The sequence below is a fragment of the Carica papaya genome, chromosome 7 (genome assembly GCF_054855325.1).
Source record: "Carica papaya isolate Zhongbai chromosome 7, ASM5485532v1, whole genome shotgun sequence".
NCBI classification, from domain to species: Eukaryota; Viridiplantae; Streptophyta; class Magnoliopsida; order Brassicales; family Caricaceae; genus Carica; species Carica papaya.
The window spans coordinates 18,950,380-18,967,317 of record NC_142315.1 but is presented as its reverse complement, the minus strand read 5'-3'; the positions used below and the strand labels follow the sequence as shown (position 1 = coordinate 18,967,317).

Here is a 16,938-nt window from a genome sequence, read left to right as displayed (position 1 = left end):
AAGTATAAAAATAGAATTGAGAGATATTTTTATTATAAAATTTGAGGAGGATTCAATAATATTGGATTAAAAAGAGTTTAAGGTTAGATATAAAAAATGAGATGGGAGGAGGGACCACAAATGAAAAGGTTATATCCATCAATTACTAACTAATTAACCAACGTGGGTGGCCTTCTCAAACTCTTTTACTCCCAATCTTAGTTTCTATTTTGGTGGCGGCGTACCTAAACATATATTTAATGCAACTTTATCAAATCTCTGTCAATAATAATAATTATAATTTTTATAAAATTTTATTATAAATAAAAAAATAATAAAGATTAATTCTTTATATACGAAGCTGATTTATAAAAATTTTGTTAATCTAAAGTATTATTTTGCTTAAATGATTTGAACGAAAATTAAAAATCAAATTATTGACTTGACAATATAAATAATTTTTGGGTCCAACATGTTACTTATACTAAATAGTATAAATGAGTAGTTAATTGCATTTTTTTGACGTACATAACTAAAAAAATAAAAAAATTGATACTACGTGATAAAAATAATATCGATTTTTAATTAATGCTGAAAAATATGTGTAATGTGTGATTCATACAAGTTAGCTGATAGCTGATGCTAGTCAATAAATAATTATTTTGAGTTAATTTACTAACTGATTTAAGAAAAAAAAAAAGCACAAAAATTATAATATAAAATATTTAGTTATCTACATAATATAAATGGCATACAAATGTCTAAACGGATTACTTTATTAAATACATTAAATCACTTGAATTAGTAATACCTTCATTATTATGTAAAATTAAATTATTTTGTGCAATGTTGCAAATGTTTGGCCTTATAAATTTTTATTTATTAACGATACATAATATTAAAATTGATTCACAATGCAATGTGTAATATTTTGATTGACTGTTTCATATTTTATTGTTAGCTGAGATTATATCCTAATAAACTTATAGAACCTAATTTCTCCAAGCACTATCATTCTTCGATAGGGTGTAAATAATTTAAGCTACATAACTATTCATGATTAAATTTTTGCAATAAATGAGACTACCACATGTTGCCGATTGATTTAATCTAATTAAAATTATTTACGTAATCAAATAAGTTTGACCATATTTAAATTATTTAACACTCTCTAAATGTGTAAAAATTTTGTCCTCCCTCCATTGTATACACACACACATATTTTTTACAAGTAGAAGGATAGAAATGTGGGTGTGTGGGCCACATGAGGCTATGATGTTTCTTTCTTTGCAAACAGGCACTGACACGTCTCCTCTTATCGTACGCCTAATCCACTTGTTAGATAGATAATCGTGACCCCTCTCTGCTGCCTTTACGCACTTGGCGTATTACGCCACACCCCAATCATCCCACTCTCCATGTCTCTAAAACCAACCAATCACCGCCACTATCCCCTCTTCTTCACCAACTTACGCACCTTGCGTACCTCAGTCCCCCACCATCTAAAATGCGCCGCCATTTCCCTCTGCTTCGCTCTCTCTTTCCTTCCTTTTCGTCATCCTTTTTACTTTTTCAATCTTTAACCAGTTCTCGGTGTCTCCATTGCTCCATCTCTTTCACAATTCGCACGCACTGGTTTCTATTTGCTTAGTGACAACTTTTTCTGTGGGTTATTATTATAAAATTATTATGATAATAGTTTTTTTAGTGGTAAAGAACTACTAGGAGTGCCTGATACTGTAATCATTTTTTAATCTCACTCTTCATTTTGTTTCGTTTTGTTTTTGTTTTTGGTTTTTTTAAATATTTTTGTAACGGTTCTTGAAAGCAGTAGATCGGGAACTTGCTATTGGCCTTGTGTTTCTGCAAATATTTAAAAAAATTTCAGTTACATTTTATTTTCAGATTCTCATTGCGAAAAACTAGCGGGTTTTGCTGGGATTTGTCCAGTTTCGAATTTTTCCCCTCCGCTAAACCCGTCATTTACTGCGTATATACGTCAGTAGATAAGGTTTGAATTTGATTGAATTCTGTTAAACCAGTTCGTTTATTCATAGATTCTCTGGCGATGCTTGTAAATTCTCTGGAGCAAGTCAAAATTTCAAGAAATTATGATTCGAAAGTTCCAATTCTTGAGAAATGTGGAGTGACTTCTGGAGGCAGGGGAACATGAACTGGCGTTCAGAGTCCTTGTGATGCTTCACAGTCACAGATAATCGATCCTAAATGAATTTGCTCATGATTTCGAGATCTGTGTTTGCCTCCATTTGTTTTTTTCAGTGATGGGTTGTGTCTACTCGAGAGCTTGTATTGGTGAGATTTGTGCAACTAGAGAAGCGAGAATCAAAGAACCCGAAACTGCTACGAGAACGACAGCAGCAGGGACAGAGTTGGGCGTGTTCTCTCCTACATCATCAGATGGACCAGAAGCGGAAATCAGGGACCAAATCAACCAATTAAGTTTAACTAGAGACCCTGAATTGGCCATCACCAGACTTTCTAGGGTTTCTTCTCAGTTTCTTCCACCGGACGGGTCAAGAACAGTGACGGTGCCATCAGGAAACTATAAACTGCGGTACTCTTACTTGTCTCAAAGAGGGTACTATCCAGATGCTCTAGATAAAGCCAATCAGGATAGTTTTTGTATTCACACACCGTTTGGGTCTAACCCGGATGATAATTTCTTTGGGGTATTTGACGGACATGGAGAATTTGGTGCTCCGTGCTCACAGTTTGTTAAGAGAAAGCTATGTGAGAATCTACTTAGGAATAGTAAATTTCATGTGGATGCCGTTGAGGCCTGCAACTCTGGCTTTTTGACGACGAATTCTCAGCTGCATGATGATACTTTGGATGATAGCATGAGCGGAACGACTGCAATCACGGTTTTGGTTAGAGGTAGGACGATATACGTTGCAAATTCTGGTGATTCCAGGGCTGTTATAGCTGAGAGGAGAGGAGAAGAGCTTGTAGCTGTTGATTTATCCATCGATCAGACACCGTTTCGAGCAGACGAGCTTGAACGGGTAAAGCTATGTGGGGCCCGAGTGCTTACCTTGGATCAGATTGAGGGGCTGAAGAATCCTAATGTGCAGTGTTGGGGAACTGAGGAGGGTGATGATGGTGATCCTCCTAGGCTCTGGGTGCCTCATGGGATGTATCCAGGCACAGCTTTTACAAGGAGTATTGGTGATTCGATTGCTGAGACTATTGGGGTTGTGGCTAATCCGGAGATTGTCGTTTTAGAGCTGACGGCAAACCATCCCTTCTTTGTACTTGCTAGCGATGGAGTCTTCGAGTTTCTCTCTAGCCAAACTGTGGTTGACATGGTAAGGTATCCTTTCACTTCTCTTTTTTCAATTAAGATGTTTAATTAACGTGAAGACTGGACTTTGACTTTACTCCGAGCAATTTATGGCTAAAGGTTGATTAGTTCAAACTCGACTCAGGTTTGCTTGCTCTGACATTTTCTTATGGTTCTGTTAGTTATTCGATGAGGTTGGAATTGGATGCATCAATAAAATATGACAGCATAAGTACGATTGCTAATCTTCTGTCCCATTTAAGATTCCATGATGGCCACTTCGGGATCTGGGAACCTCCATTTTTGAAGTTTTAATTCATAAAATTTGCTTTTAATTTTAAAAAATTGTCATGTGCCCGAGTTGTAGATCAGGCACAAATATTAGGAGGAAAGGATGCTGGAACATTTTTTGAATCTTTCCATGTATTATTGTTATGTCTCCTTCCATAGGAGGAAAAAACAATGCAACCTTCCCTGCATTTTCCTTTGTAAACAATGTTCCTTCTTTGCATTTTGAATTTCCAGGTTGCAAAATATGAAGACCCACGTGATGCTTGTGCTGCAATTGTGGCTGAATCTTACAGGCTGTGGCTACAGTATGAAACTCGTACAGATGATATTACTGTGATAGTTGTGCATATCAATGGGCTTACTGATGTAAGAACTTATTCACTAGCTTTCCCTAGAAATAGTCTTTTTATGCTATTTTCCATCATTGGTGGATGTTTAATGGAGTACTCTTATCTTTTGTTAAGACTTCCGCTGGCCAATTGACTGGTCAGGATGCTGTCTTACGTCCTCCAGTTCCTCAAGTTGTAGAGGTCACTGGATCAGAATCTCCTTCGACCTTCAGCTGGAACCCTAAGAACCAGCGTGTCAGGCATGATTTATCACGGGCTCGAATTCGTGCTATTGAGAGCTCGCTAGAAAATGGGCATCTTTGGGTTCCTTCATCTCCAGCCCACAGGAAAACGTGGGAGGAAGAAGTAATTTTTTTTTCTTATTATTTTCACTTTGCTTACTTTGGTATTTGATCTATTTTTTTATGGGATAGAAGTGGCAAAACTTATTCAAAGTAAGGAATTCTTGCTCAAGACATGTATTTGGCTGGTGCTAAGTTACTGGAAGTTTCATAATTCACAGGCACAAATTCAGCAAGCATTGGATGGCCATTTCCTCTTCAGAAAACTTACAGACTCCCAAAGTCATGTTTTGTTAGATTGCATGCAAAGAGTTGAAGTTCAGCCAGGGGATGTCGTTGTTAAACAGGTCATTTACTTTTCCTTTTAGTATTTCTTACTTGAATGGAGTTCTGCCAATAATGGGAGACGCTAACAAAATCCAACCACATCTTGAGAAAAATGCATGGGATGAAGTGGTCATATTATTACAGTTTTTCTACTATTTATCATCTGAAAAAAAGATTGGGCGACATTAATGCATAAACAATTAGATGATAAGAATCCTACCCGATCTTACCCCTCTCCTTGTGGTCTGACATCAATGTTACTGGTAATTGCATATTTTTCTCTAATTCCATTCTGGGTGTAATTTTAGAGCTGAAGCTACAGGAGTAAATTTTTGCATATTTTGCAGGGTGGTGAAGGTGACTGCTTTTATGTTGTTGGAAATGGAGAATTCGAGGTCTTGGCAACCCAGGTTTGTTTCTTGCTTTGCTTATGGGCTTGTGTTTTCAAAGCAGGTATACTAACTTCAATAATTTCTTAGAAATTGAAAATAGTATTCTAGTACCTGATTTTTGTGTCTTGGAGTGTTATTCTTCTATTGAAATATGATTTCTAACATATGGTTCTTGATGGTGGGGCTCACGGCAGGAAGAGAAGAACAGAGAGGTGCCTAGGGTCCTGCAGCGCTATACAGCTGAGAAATTATCGTCCTTCGGCGAGCTGGCTCTGATGTGGGTTTTTTGTTTTCTTTTTTCTATTGTTTTACTGCTCTTATGAAATAAAAAGGATTTGTTTGTTTGAGACATAAAACTGATTCATCAGTATAGTTTAGTTATTTGTCAAATGCTTTTTTATTTTAATTGACATCTAACAGTGAAGGGCACTTTGATTTGGGAGTTTAAGTACTTCTGGACTGCAACTTCTCTGTAATATTCTCACCTGTACTTGTTGATTAGGGTAATTTTGTTAGATTTTCTATTTTCTTCCCTTGAAATGTATTATGTTTCTCCAATAGAAGAAAACTTGTTTGATCCCTCATTCTTGCGATATAATTTGTTTGGCAAATAAGTCTGGGCATGTAACTACAATATATTATTTTTACACAACATGATATGTCAGGTATAACAAGCCACTGCAAGCATCTGTACGTGCTGTCACAACTGGAACCTTGTGGGCTTTGAAAAGAGAAGATTTTCGAGGAATTTTGATGTCAGAGTTTTCTAATTTGTCATCCTTGAAGATGCTTAGATCTGTGGATCTTCTTTCAAGACTGACAATCTTACAGCTAAGCCATATTGCAGAATCTCTTTCTGAAGTTTCCTATTCTGATGGGCAGATAATACTTGATAGGGTAAACTTGCTTTTTAAGCAATATATATTTTTTAGGGTAAACTGGCTTTTTAAGCAATGTATATTTTTCTTATATCATGTGCTTTGTAATATGGGACAACTCAAGTCTGATACCGAGTGATTAAAGATAGGATAGAGTTAGAGAAATGTAGGACTGACAAATAAAAAGCATAAGGGAATAGAATGAATTAAGAGGGAGCACTAGACAGACAAGGGAAAAAGAGAATCTGGGGAGGAGGGACAGAGCAGAACAGAGGGAGCAAAAGCAAAAACAGATAGAACTTAAGAGAATACAGGGGAAGAAATATAATAGGGGATGTACTGAAGAAAACTCTCAATTTCAATCTGGTCCATTCTGTCAGATTGTACCTTATATAGGCACTAATTTCTGCCAAATAAGGATAAGATTTATCTAATAAAGAATAAAACAGAAGTTTCTTAAATCCTGAGCAACTTAAAATCTGCCTAGATAACTAATATTAGCTAAATAGCCTAAAACAATTGAAAATAAGACAATTTTAAAATTATCATAAAAGTACACTTAAGATGTTCCTTCTTTATGTAATTTACTTTTTGCTGCACTTTGTTCTTATATTTCACTCTTTATTTGCAGAATGAAGGGCTGGCTGCATTGTATATCATCCAAAAGGGGGCAGTGAGAATCACTTTTGGTGCAGTCTTATTAGGGAATCCTAAAGTTTCCAGCCTTAAGTCTGACAATCTTAAGGAGAATGATAATTTGCAGAGTGATTTAGAGTTCTCTCTGGAAAAGACAGAAGGAAGCCATTTTGGTGAATGGGTGCTTCTGGATGAACCTCTGGGTTCTTTAAGTGCAGTCGCTGTGGGGGATGTCATATGTTCAGTTTTAACAAAGGAGAAGTTTGATTCAGTTGTGGGGCCTTTAACCAAGGTTTCTCAGGCTGATCAAAAGTATGACAATAGTCTCATTTAGAGTATTTCATCATGCATATCTAACGTCCTTTCTGAATGTCCTTGATTGTAATACCAGACCAAACATCACAATTATTCTAGAATTGTTAGAGATATTCATCGTAAATGTTTGATATGTCTGATATGCTTGTTGACATTATTTAGGTTAAGAGATTCATCTTCCAATTTCCCAAAGGAGGCTATCAAAAGTATTGATATCTCTGGTCTTGCTAAAGTAGGACTTTCTGATCTGGTAAGTGGTGATCTCTCCTGCCTTAGTTATTTTCAGATCCTTCTAGCAGAAAATAAAAATATTTTGATCTTTTCGTTGAACTTTATGTTTAGGAATGGAGAACATGCTTATACTCAACTGACTGTAGCGAAATTGGGCTTGTCCTCTTGAGAGATCCAGGTTCATCTTGATGCTTACAATCTTTTGCTTTCCTTCCATTCCATGGCCTTAATTTTATGACAGTAGTCCTTTTTACTTGAGTGACACATTTGGAATGAAAGCAGGAATGATGTTGAATATAGTGTATAATATTGGGAAGTGGCTCTAGTATTCTCTTTCTTTCCTTTGACTAATTGAGCATTCAAAATCCTAATTCTGCTTTTCTTTTCCTTGAAAATTCTAAATGTGACTTGCTATCAGAGAATTTGCTTAGCTTGAAAAGATTTTCAAAGCAGAAGGTCAAGAGGTTGGGAAAGGAAGCACAAGTGTTAAAAGAAAAGGATCTGATGAAGAGCATAAGCCCTACAGCTCATGTGCCACAGATTTTATGCACTTTTACTGATGAAACACATGCTGGAATTCTGCTAAATACTTGCCTTGCTTGTCCTTTGGCTTCAATACTTCACTCGCCCCTTAGCGAACCATCTGCACAGTTCTGTGTAGCCTCTATTGTAACTGCATTGGAAGATTTACATGAGGTCTGATTCTCTAGAATTTAGCTCTTTCTGCCTTCAATTTCTGTCTCTGTCTGTCTGTCTGTCTGTTTCTCTCTCTCTCTCTCTCTATTGAATACAAATATTATTGTAATATATGTATTTATGCCTGTGTTATTATTTTTGTTTTCTAATGTCTATTTATCATTTGGATTTTCAGAGTGGTGTTCTCTACAGAGGAGTGTCTCCTGACATTTTAATGTTGGATAAAACAGGACATTTACAGGTTGGTGGAATTCTTTGTTCCATTCAGCATGCTTTCTACCATGAAGCCATTCTTTGAAATGGTATTACCTCTTCTACCTATGTAAAAAGCAGCAGATAATGATTCTTTATGTTTTGTTACCTTTTTCTGTGTTGTAGGTTGTAGATTTCAGATTTGGAAAGGACTTATCTCTCGAGAGAACATATACAATTTGTGGAACAGCAGATTTTTTAGCCCCAGAAATTGTCCAGGGAAAAGGCCACGGTCTCCCTGCTGACTGGTAAATATTCTCATTCTATTTTTTTTTTAAAGTTTTGCATTAAATATAAAATCCTTTTATTTGAGTGATTCTTAGTTCTCAAGGTCTCTGATGATTAAAGCATTTGACTTGAATAATTGGGTATGAAGTGGAATGCATGAGTTTCACATAACTGCTAATTTGAAGGATACATGTTAATTTTACTGAGGATATATGCTGCCAACCAAATGATTTATTTTCAGACCACTTGTTTTCTCTGTGTTGTGAGCTATGCTCAAGGTAGTGTAATTTCTGCATGAGAAGTTATGAGAAAAATAGAGACATCCTGCATGAAAAATATGTTTCTGCTTTTGGTTTGAGCGTCTAGAAGACAGTGGAAGCTCAGCTTTCTATGGACTTGCATTGCATACATAGAAAATGGGAAGGCAGGAAATTGATCATTATACCTACTTGTGGCTACAAATACCCTCTAGATTATAGTTGGAGCTATTTATCTCAGAAAGAAGAAAAACGAGGTTTTTATATGTTTGTAACTCTATCATTGCCGCACCTCCTTAGTGCCTGCTAATACTACTTTCTTTCCATTCTTCTCTCAACATAAAAATCTTTCACAATCATCGGTGCAAGCAGTTCAGCCGCCGCCATTAGTAGATTAGAACATTTATATATTCTGGAGTTGAAGCATTCCTTAAATTAGTCATGCTTCCTCATATCTCATTGTGAGCACTGCCTTATTTACAACTTTTATAACTCGAGCTCTACCTGGTTCAAGTCTGTTTACTCTCTTATTCATAATCTTAATTATTTGATATATAGAACTTAATTACAATCTGCTGATTATCTAGGGGAACAACTCTACGTATTTTCTAAAATATATAATAATGAATTTTGTATTTTCACTTGTTGATGTAGGGTGACTAAGAAAAACCTTAAGTGGAACATAGAATCGATTTGGATTTAAAATTTTATATTCATTTAAACCATTTTCTTCATTTGTATTCATTCTATTCTCGCTTTTGTTTAATAGAATTAGCATTTAAGTCAAACCCAACCTTATAGTATTTGAAAGATGAGAAAAATGATCAGTGACATCAAGGCCATGCTTGATCCCTTTGGTGTAGGTTCTTTTTTTCCTTTGTTGCTTTTGTTTCAGGTCTGGGTAATGTCATTTCTCTCTTGATATATTTCAAGAAAGAAGGCATTGTATAAGTTTTTATCATGGTTTTGAATGTGCACCATTGCTGGAAAGGAGGCAAAAGCATGAGAAAAGGGAAAAAGGAGTTGGTATGGGGAAGAGAATTTATCTTTCCTTGGTGAACAAATATCATGCATACTGGTATATTATTCTTTAAGGTTTAGGCCATTAATTTTACGTATATGGTAAAGATTGTTTGCTTGATTTTTTCAGAGAGCTATTATCTATGAACTGTCAGCAGCACCTAAAAATTTTTGGTAAATTGAACAGGTGGGCACTGGGAGTTCTCATCTATTTCATGCTACTAGGTGATATGCCTTTTGGGTCTTGGAGAGAAAGCGAGCTCGACACATTTGCCAAGATTGCTAAAGGACAGATAACTCTACCTCAGACTCTAAGTCCTCATGCTGCTGATCTCATAACTAAGGTTTTACTAATATCTATTTAGCCAATATTTTTGTTATTTTCCCTCTTAAAGCATCATGGTTGAGGCAGAATTATTCTCTTGCTTACTTTTAATTGAAAAATTTTGTTTAGTTACTTGAAGTTGATGAAAGTAAGAGACTAGGAAGCCAAGGTGCCAATTCCGTTAAGAGTCATCCTTGGTTTGATAGTGTTGATTGGAAAGAGATCAGAGATCATAGTTTTCCTGTTCCTCATGAGATAGTCTCCCGGATAGCTCAACATTTGGAAAGTCATCCTGATGACTGCTCTCTTGCTCCGGTATCCCCATCTCAGGATGGAGAGGATCTTGGTGCTTCAGATTGGCTTGATGACTGGTAGGAGGCTAAGTTTGTGGTTACTTGTCCTCTCCGCATTTGAGGTTTCCTATTGATCTATCCTGATTTTGGAGCCCAGGACTTAAAATACAACTTAAAAAAAGAAAAAAAAAAAAGATTAGCATTAAGTCTGATGCCTAAATTTGCACATACTCTGTGAAGTTTATGCTGTGAATTCATAGTTGCATTGGAAGGATATATGTTTAGGTATATTGGGGGTTCTGCCAACTTAGACATCTAACAAATTCAATGGAGATATCAGTTTCAGGTACAATTTAAAATTTTGCTTTGCTTTCGTGTATTTTTCGGCGTCTGTAAATAAGTATATATGTAAATGGTTGGGGGTATGTTGGCTTTTTAGGGCTAAGAGTTTCTGGAAAACTGCTATGTACTTGAGGCCGGTACTAATATGATGGGATTGTCCGGCTAATACATTACTCATTCTTTGATTATGGTAGACAGCATTGGCGGTGTTAGGTTGTTTGAGAAGCGAAATTGGAAATTTTGTTGGAACATCTCAATAATGCTTAGTGAATTCGTAGTCATATATGCCTATGTACTTGTACATGTATTATTCCCTTCTAATATTCAATATGTCAGACGCTGTGCTATTATTTCTACTGATTCCATTTTATACCCAAATAAAGATTTCTTCTTGTTTATCTTCATAGCAGATTTATTAAGTCAGGAGAGTTTCTAAGATTAGCAGAGATCAAACCTAGCTTCTTATACAATACATAGACTAACAATTGATCATGAAGAACCTTTGGTTTCATACCAATGTAAATGAATTTTTCTTTTTCATAATCATGACGTGACGTGTGCCTCTTTCTTTTTGTCTGATTGAACGAGTGTGCTATTTTGAGCTCATAAAATGGCGAGACATAAGATGTAAATACAGAAAAAGCAACCACTTTAATGAATAAAACAAACAAACAAACAAGAGTCTTTGTGAGATTTGTCGTAAAGGAAAAGGCAAGCACTTTGTGATGCCCCATACAGCTATGGTATTATGATATTGAGCAACTTCATAGGACTAGGAGACTTGCGATATATATATATATATATATATGTGTATCTTTAAAATAGGGAGTGGCTGTCGGAGTTTCAATATAAATATTAGTCAATTTTTAAACAATATATTTTAAACACATTTGACTTCACTTTATTGTAGTAATCAGAGTCTTTTGAGGTTTAGGTTTGGTTCAAAGAAATTTCGATCAAGTAGAATTTATATCATTCGTAAACATGTTTGAATTTCTTTTGATACTTAAAAGATTCAAATTGGAATTGACCGAACACAAACAAAGTTTTAATCAACTTGAATTCGAATTGTTTGAAAACATGTAGAAAAAGTTTTACCATACATATAAAGAAACCAACAATCATTAGTTCTCTACAAATAAATAGCACTGAATGAAGAATTTTTCTTTTGTGTTTTCTATTATTTACTTGGTATATGTTCTCATATTAAATTAGGTATTGTAATGTATTTTTCGCATAAAATTATAGATTATTTTATATATTTCTTTCGTAAAAAATTTTACTTACAAAATTATGAATAATGTGATATGTCAAGATTGTGAATTATGGGTCAATCTTTATATGTGTCTTAATGTAATTCAATTACTCAATAATGAGTTGTTAGTTCATATATGTTATATACTTATTTCTATATATATATATATATATATATATATAGAAATTTTTTTAATGAAAGATGATGTTGTGATGATACCTTCTAATTGTTAATTAGTTATGCTTTTTTCTTTTCTCTTTTTTTTTTTTTGTTTTTGTAGAAGTTGTGGTTTCTCTTTGATTAGTCCATGAATTTTGTCTTTATTTATTGAATATTGATAAATGTACCATTATTTATATTGTAACGGCCAGGAACTTGAAAAGAAATAAATTATAAATTGAATGTAAAAGCGAAATAATAACATTAGGGTTTACATTCCTTACACAATACTTCAGACTACCCAATAGGGTTACGAGAATGATCATTCTAAAAGAACAACGAATAATCAAAGAAATAAATTAAAACTAAACAACTGAACATTCTATTCGCAACCCACTTGTGGATCGGGATCTAAATCTTGGTTCTCTTCATCTGAAATAGTTAATGAAAAAGTGAACTACACTAACCCAACAAGAATGTCATGCTACTCATCGATATAGAAATAAAAGTTGGTAAAAATTATGAAAACAACTAATGGAGCTCTTAATTTAAGTAAATTCATTTATCATACGTAAAATCATTTATTGTACACTTACCGTAGCGAAATTTGCAAAACTGACCTATAGAGACAATAACACAAACAATATCATAATTTCATATTCAATTAAGCAGCACAACAACCTTTCCTTTTTATCTACCTATTGGTATCCATAGGGGTCCATAGGAATATCCTCAATACGTGTAAACCCTTATTCTACATTTTCAAGTAACCGACAGTTCCTATACCCCGTTCGATATGAGCACCAAAAATACTATCCCTCAATGCCCCGTCCGGTATAAGGGTGAAACGAGCTGTCCCTATACCTCGTCTGGTATGAGCACCCAAATACCAATCATTGATATCCCGTCCGGTATGAGATAATGCTTACGGTAGGGTATCATATGCACCCGGTCTGTCTACCATCTCCCAAGATATCTATTAAGACTACTATTCATTCATTCACTTAATCAAATAATTCTCCGTTTACATTTAATTTTCAGTTTCACTATTTAACTGTAAATCACGCAGAACAAGCAATACATGCATAAAATAAATACCACTGAATCATCATACCAACTCCAGTGTAATATTATGCATTTGAAATAGTAAAATCAATCAAATAGGATCAGTAGTGAATAATAACCAGTTCTGATTCTATTAGTAACCTGTGATTAATTATCAACATTTTTTAAATTGTAAAAAATACTACATTATTTATAATTAAACTTCAATTCCATAACATGGAATAGGGTGAGAGATTCTTTCGTGAATCGGTGTCTGAACGCTAAACTTTTAGCTGTGCCTATTGGTGGTTCTCAAGTTCCTTAAATTTTTCTTTGGAGATTAAAACACGCTCTAAGTACTTATAAATATCATCAAAAATCCAAAACCGATGTTAAAACCCTCTTTCGACCAATTTTAAAATTTTGGCACAGTGGCACCACCACCTGCGGCGGTAGTTTGCCTCGGATTTGCCATTTTTGGCCAATTTCGATCGATTTCGACAAGTTTTGTACTTATCCCTACGAGAAAATATGTTAAGGGACCTCGGTTGACAAAAAAAAATCGCAAAACAGAAGCTCACCAGCAACGAAGTTTTCCGGTACAGCAGCTTCGCCAGCTCACTTTTGCAGTTGGACGTTTTTCTTCGGTCAACCTATGGAAAATAGAATGGTTAATACAATGGTAGAAAAATCACATGAAACGGAAATTGGGAAGGGTCTCATCGGAGGTAGTTTTTTATTTTTTCTACGGCGGTGCCGCCAGGCTTTACCCACGGTTTCTGGTTCATTTGCCGGTCCTTTTGTTCTAATTTAGTCATGGGGTGTTTCAAATTGAATTTTGAGCGAACAAAATTTTTTTTTCCTCTTTTGGCAGTCGGAGGTGGCTCTGGTACGGCGGTGGGCGGCAGTCGGCTCTCTTTCCCAGCGACTGGTTCTTCTTCTCCGGCAGGGGGTTGGCGGCTAGGGTTAGGGTTCGATGTGAAGTTAGATATTTATATCTGTCTTCTTTTAATTTGAGTCATCAATTACATTTGATCTCGATCATCCGATCGCGTTTAAATAGGAAATGAATCTGGACCGTTCATCGCGATTTGATCTAGATCGTACAATCGCACATGATGAGGGAATGAATCCGGATCGTCCACGTGCGTGAGAATAATTCTGGACCATCCGATCGAGGGCACGCGGATTGCCTGCGTGGCATTGCGTCAGCGTGCCTTGCCACACGCCGCGCTCCGATTCGTTTGGGCTACTGATTGGGCGGTCCTACGTGGTACATTTTTCTTAAATTTTGTTTTGACCCCCAGTTTTTTATTCTTCTTTCAAAAACACCTCCAGAACTCAAATTTTCACTCATTTTTTAAAAATTATTTTCAATTTTATCCTCCACCAATTTTTCCTAATTTTTACATTAAATAAAATTCATAATTTAAAAAAAATATTTTATACATTAATTTTAAATTTTTTTGAAATTAATTATGGGTATTACAACTCCCCTCCCCTTAAAAGAAATTTGGTTCTTCAAATTTGTCTCTCTCTCGCTCAATTAAATAATTGGGGACACTGGGCTCTAAAGTCTGATTCTATCTCCCATGTGGCCTCTCCCTGTGTGTGATTCTGCCATAGGACCTTAACTAAGGGAATTTCTCGGTTGCGAAATACTCTGCTCTTTTGGTCCACAATACTGACCGGTACCTCCTCGTATGACAGATCTTCCTAGAGTAAAGGGGGCTCATGGGCCAATATGTGAGAGGGATCTGGGTTGTACTTGTGTAGCATGGACACATAAAATACGTTATGGATCATGGATAGTTCTGAAGGTAGCGTTAGTTTGTTGGCGGCGATGCCAATTCTGTTTAAAATTTCAAATGACCCAATAAACCAAAAATTTAATTTCTCCCTCTTGCCAAACATACTGATTCCCTTGAAATGAGTGACCTTAAGGAACACCTGATTACCTTTCTCAAATTCCAAATCCCTCCTCCGGGTATCCACATAACTCTTCTGGATGTTCTTCCTGATCTTAACTATTTTGGTTGTAGTCTCTTCCACAAGATCTGGACCAAATAATTTTTTGTCACCCACATCTTTTCAACAGATTTGTGATCTGCATGGGTAGCCATACAACACCTCGTACGAAACCATGCCGATACTTACTTGGTAGCTGTTATTGCAAGTGAACTTTATTAAGGGTAAATGATCATCTAAATGGGCTCTGAAGTTAAGAACACAAGTTCAGAGCATATCCTCTAGTGTGCAGATCGTCCTTTCTGATTATCCATTGGTCTGAGGGTGGAATGCAGTACTAAGGGACAATTTCATTCCCATGGCTTACTGAAAGCTAGACTAGAACCGAAAAGTGAACCTGGAGTTCCTGTCGGACACTATTGTCACTGACACTCCATATAACCTGACTATCTCCCAGATATACATTCTTGTTAGCTTCTTTAAGGGATCGGTCATCCTGATGGCTAAGAAATAGAAAGACTTGGTGAGCTGGTCAATAATTATCAAAATGACATCATGTTCCGAGTGTGCTGTAGGCAATCCTGTCACAAAATTCATTGTGATATGTTCCTACTTCTACTCTGAAATTGGTAATGGCTAAAGTAGCCTACCTAAGCGTTGATGTTCTGTCTTGACTTGCTGACATACCAAACACTTGGAAATAAAATCGGTCACATCTCTTTTTATCCTATTCCATCAAAATCGGAGTCGTATACTTTGATACATTTTAGTGCTTCCGGGATGTATGACAAACTTTGAGCTATGGGCATCTGTCATGATGTCCATTTTCAGCTCACTCTCATATGGAACACACACCCTATTCTGAAATCCAAGCAACCCATAAGTAGAGACTCGAAATTCTGAATTAACTTCCTATTCTGCATCTTTCTTAAGGGCTGCTAGAGTGGAATCGGCGAATTGTGCTTCATTTATTCTCTAGATCAACTCAGGTTGAACAGTCAGGTGGGCAAAATATGTGACTTTTTTCAGGTCCTGTAGTTGTACTTGTTGTGCGGCCCCTATTGCCTGCATTTTGAAGCCATTAGATGAGCTAATATACATGTACTTTTTCTGCTGAGTGCATCGGCTACCACGTTGCCCTTACCCAGGTGATACAAGATATTGCAATCGTAGTCCTTAAGGAGTTCTATCCATCTTCTCTTATGCATGTTGAGATCCTTTTGAGTGAATATGTATTTCAAGTTCTTATGGTCGGTATAGATCTGAAAGGTCTCCCTATACAAGTAATGATGCCAAGTCTTCAAGGTGTGGATAATCGCGGCAAGTTTTAAGTCATCGGTGGGGTAGTTTTTCTCATAACTCTTCAACTGCTTAGACCTATAAGCTATGACCTTTTCATACTGCATTGAACACAACTCAACCCTAGATAGGAGACATCACTATAAACTGTATATCCACCTGTCTCGCTCGGCAAGACCAGCATAGATGCGGTAGTTAACCACTTCTTTAGTTTTGAAAAACTTCTTTCACAATTTTCGTTCCACTCGAACTTGACATTCTTCTTTGTGAGCCGAGTCAAAGGAGCAGCTAGATTAGAAAATTCTTCCACAAACCTGCGGTAATAACTTACCATTCCCAGAAAGCTACGAATCTCCTTGATCGAGGTTAATTTTTTCCAGCCAAACACTACCTCAACCTTTTTAGAGTTTATTGACACTCCATCCCTTGATATGATGTGCCCTATGAAGGTAATCTGCTCGAGCCAGAACCCACACTTGCTCAGTTTTGCATACAACTTCTTTTCTCTGAGAACCTGTAAAACTTGAGTCAGATGGTGAGTGTGCTCCTCTCTACTTTTTGAATAGATCAGGATATCATCGATAAATACAATGACAAACTGATCTAATAATTATCTGAAAATCTTGTTCATCAAATCCATGAAGATATCTGGTGTGTTGATTAGTCCAAATGGCATGAACAAGAATTCATAGTATCCGTACCTAGTTCAAAAAGCTGTTTTGGGAATGTCTTTCACCTTGATCTTTACCTGATGATAACCTGAACTCAAGTATATTTTGGAGAAGACTTTAACACCTTGCAACTGATCAAAAAAGT

General features: G+C 36.0%; 1 protein-coding gene across 1 annotated transcript; it reads left to right on the top strand.

Annotated features, from left to right (window-relative positions):
• Positions 1-1,394: 1,394 nt before the first annotated feature.
• LOC110816256 (protein phosphatase 2C and cyclic nucleotide-binding/kinase domain-containing protein) lies at positions 1,395-10,753 on the top strand. The gene is made up of 15 exons (XM_022044374.2): positions 1,395-3,308; positions 3,809-3,940; positions 4,039-4,269; positions 4,427-4,552; positions 4,880-4,942; positions 5,119-5,201; positions 5,590-5,821; positions 6,434-6,750; positions 6,916-7,003; positions 7,096-7,162; positions 7,403-7,680; positions 7,856-7,921; positions 8,059-8,180; positions 9,625-9,781; positions 9,892-10,753. The coding sequence occupies exons 1-15, from the start codon at positions 2,262-2,264 to the stop codon at positions 10,135-10,137; spliced, it is 3,255 nt and encodes a 1,084-aa protein (XP_021900066.2). The 5' UTR covers positions 1,395-2,261; the 3' UTR covers positions 10,138-10,753.
• The last annotated feature ends 6,185 nt before the right edge of the window (positions 10,754-16,938 follow it).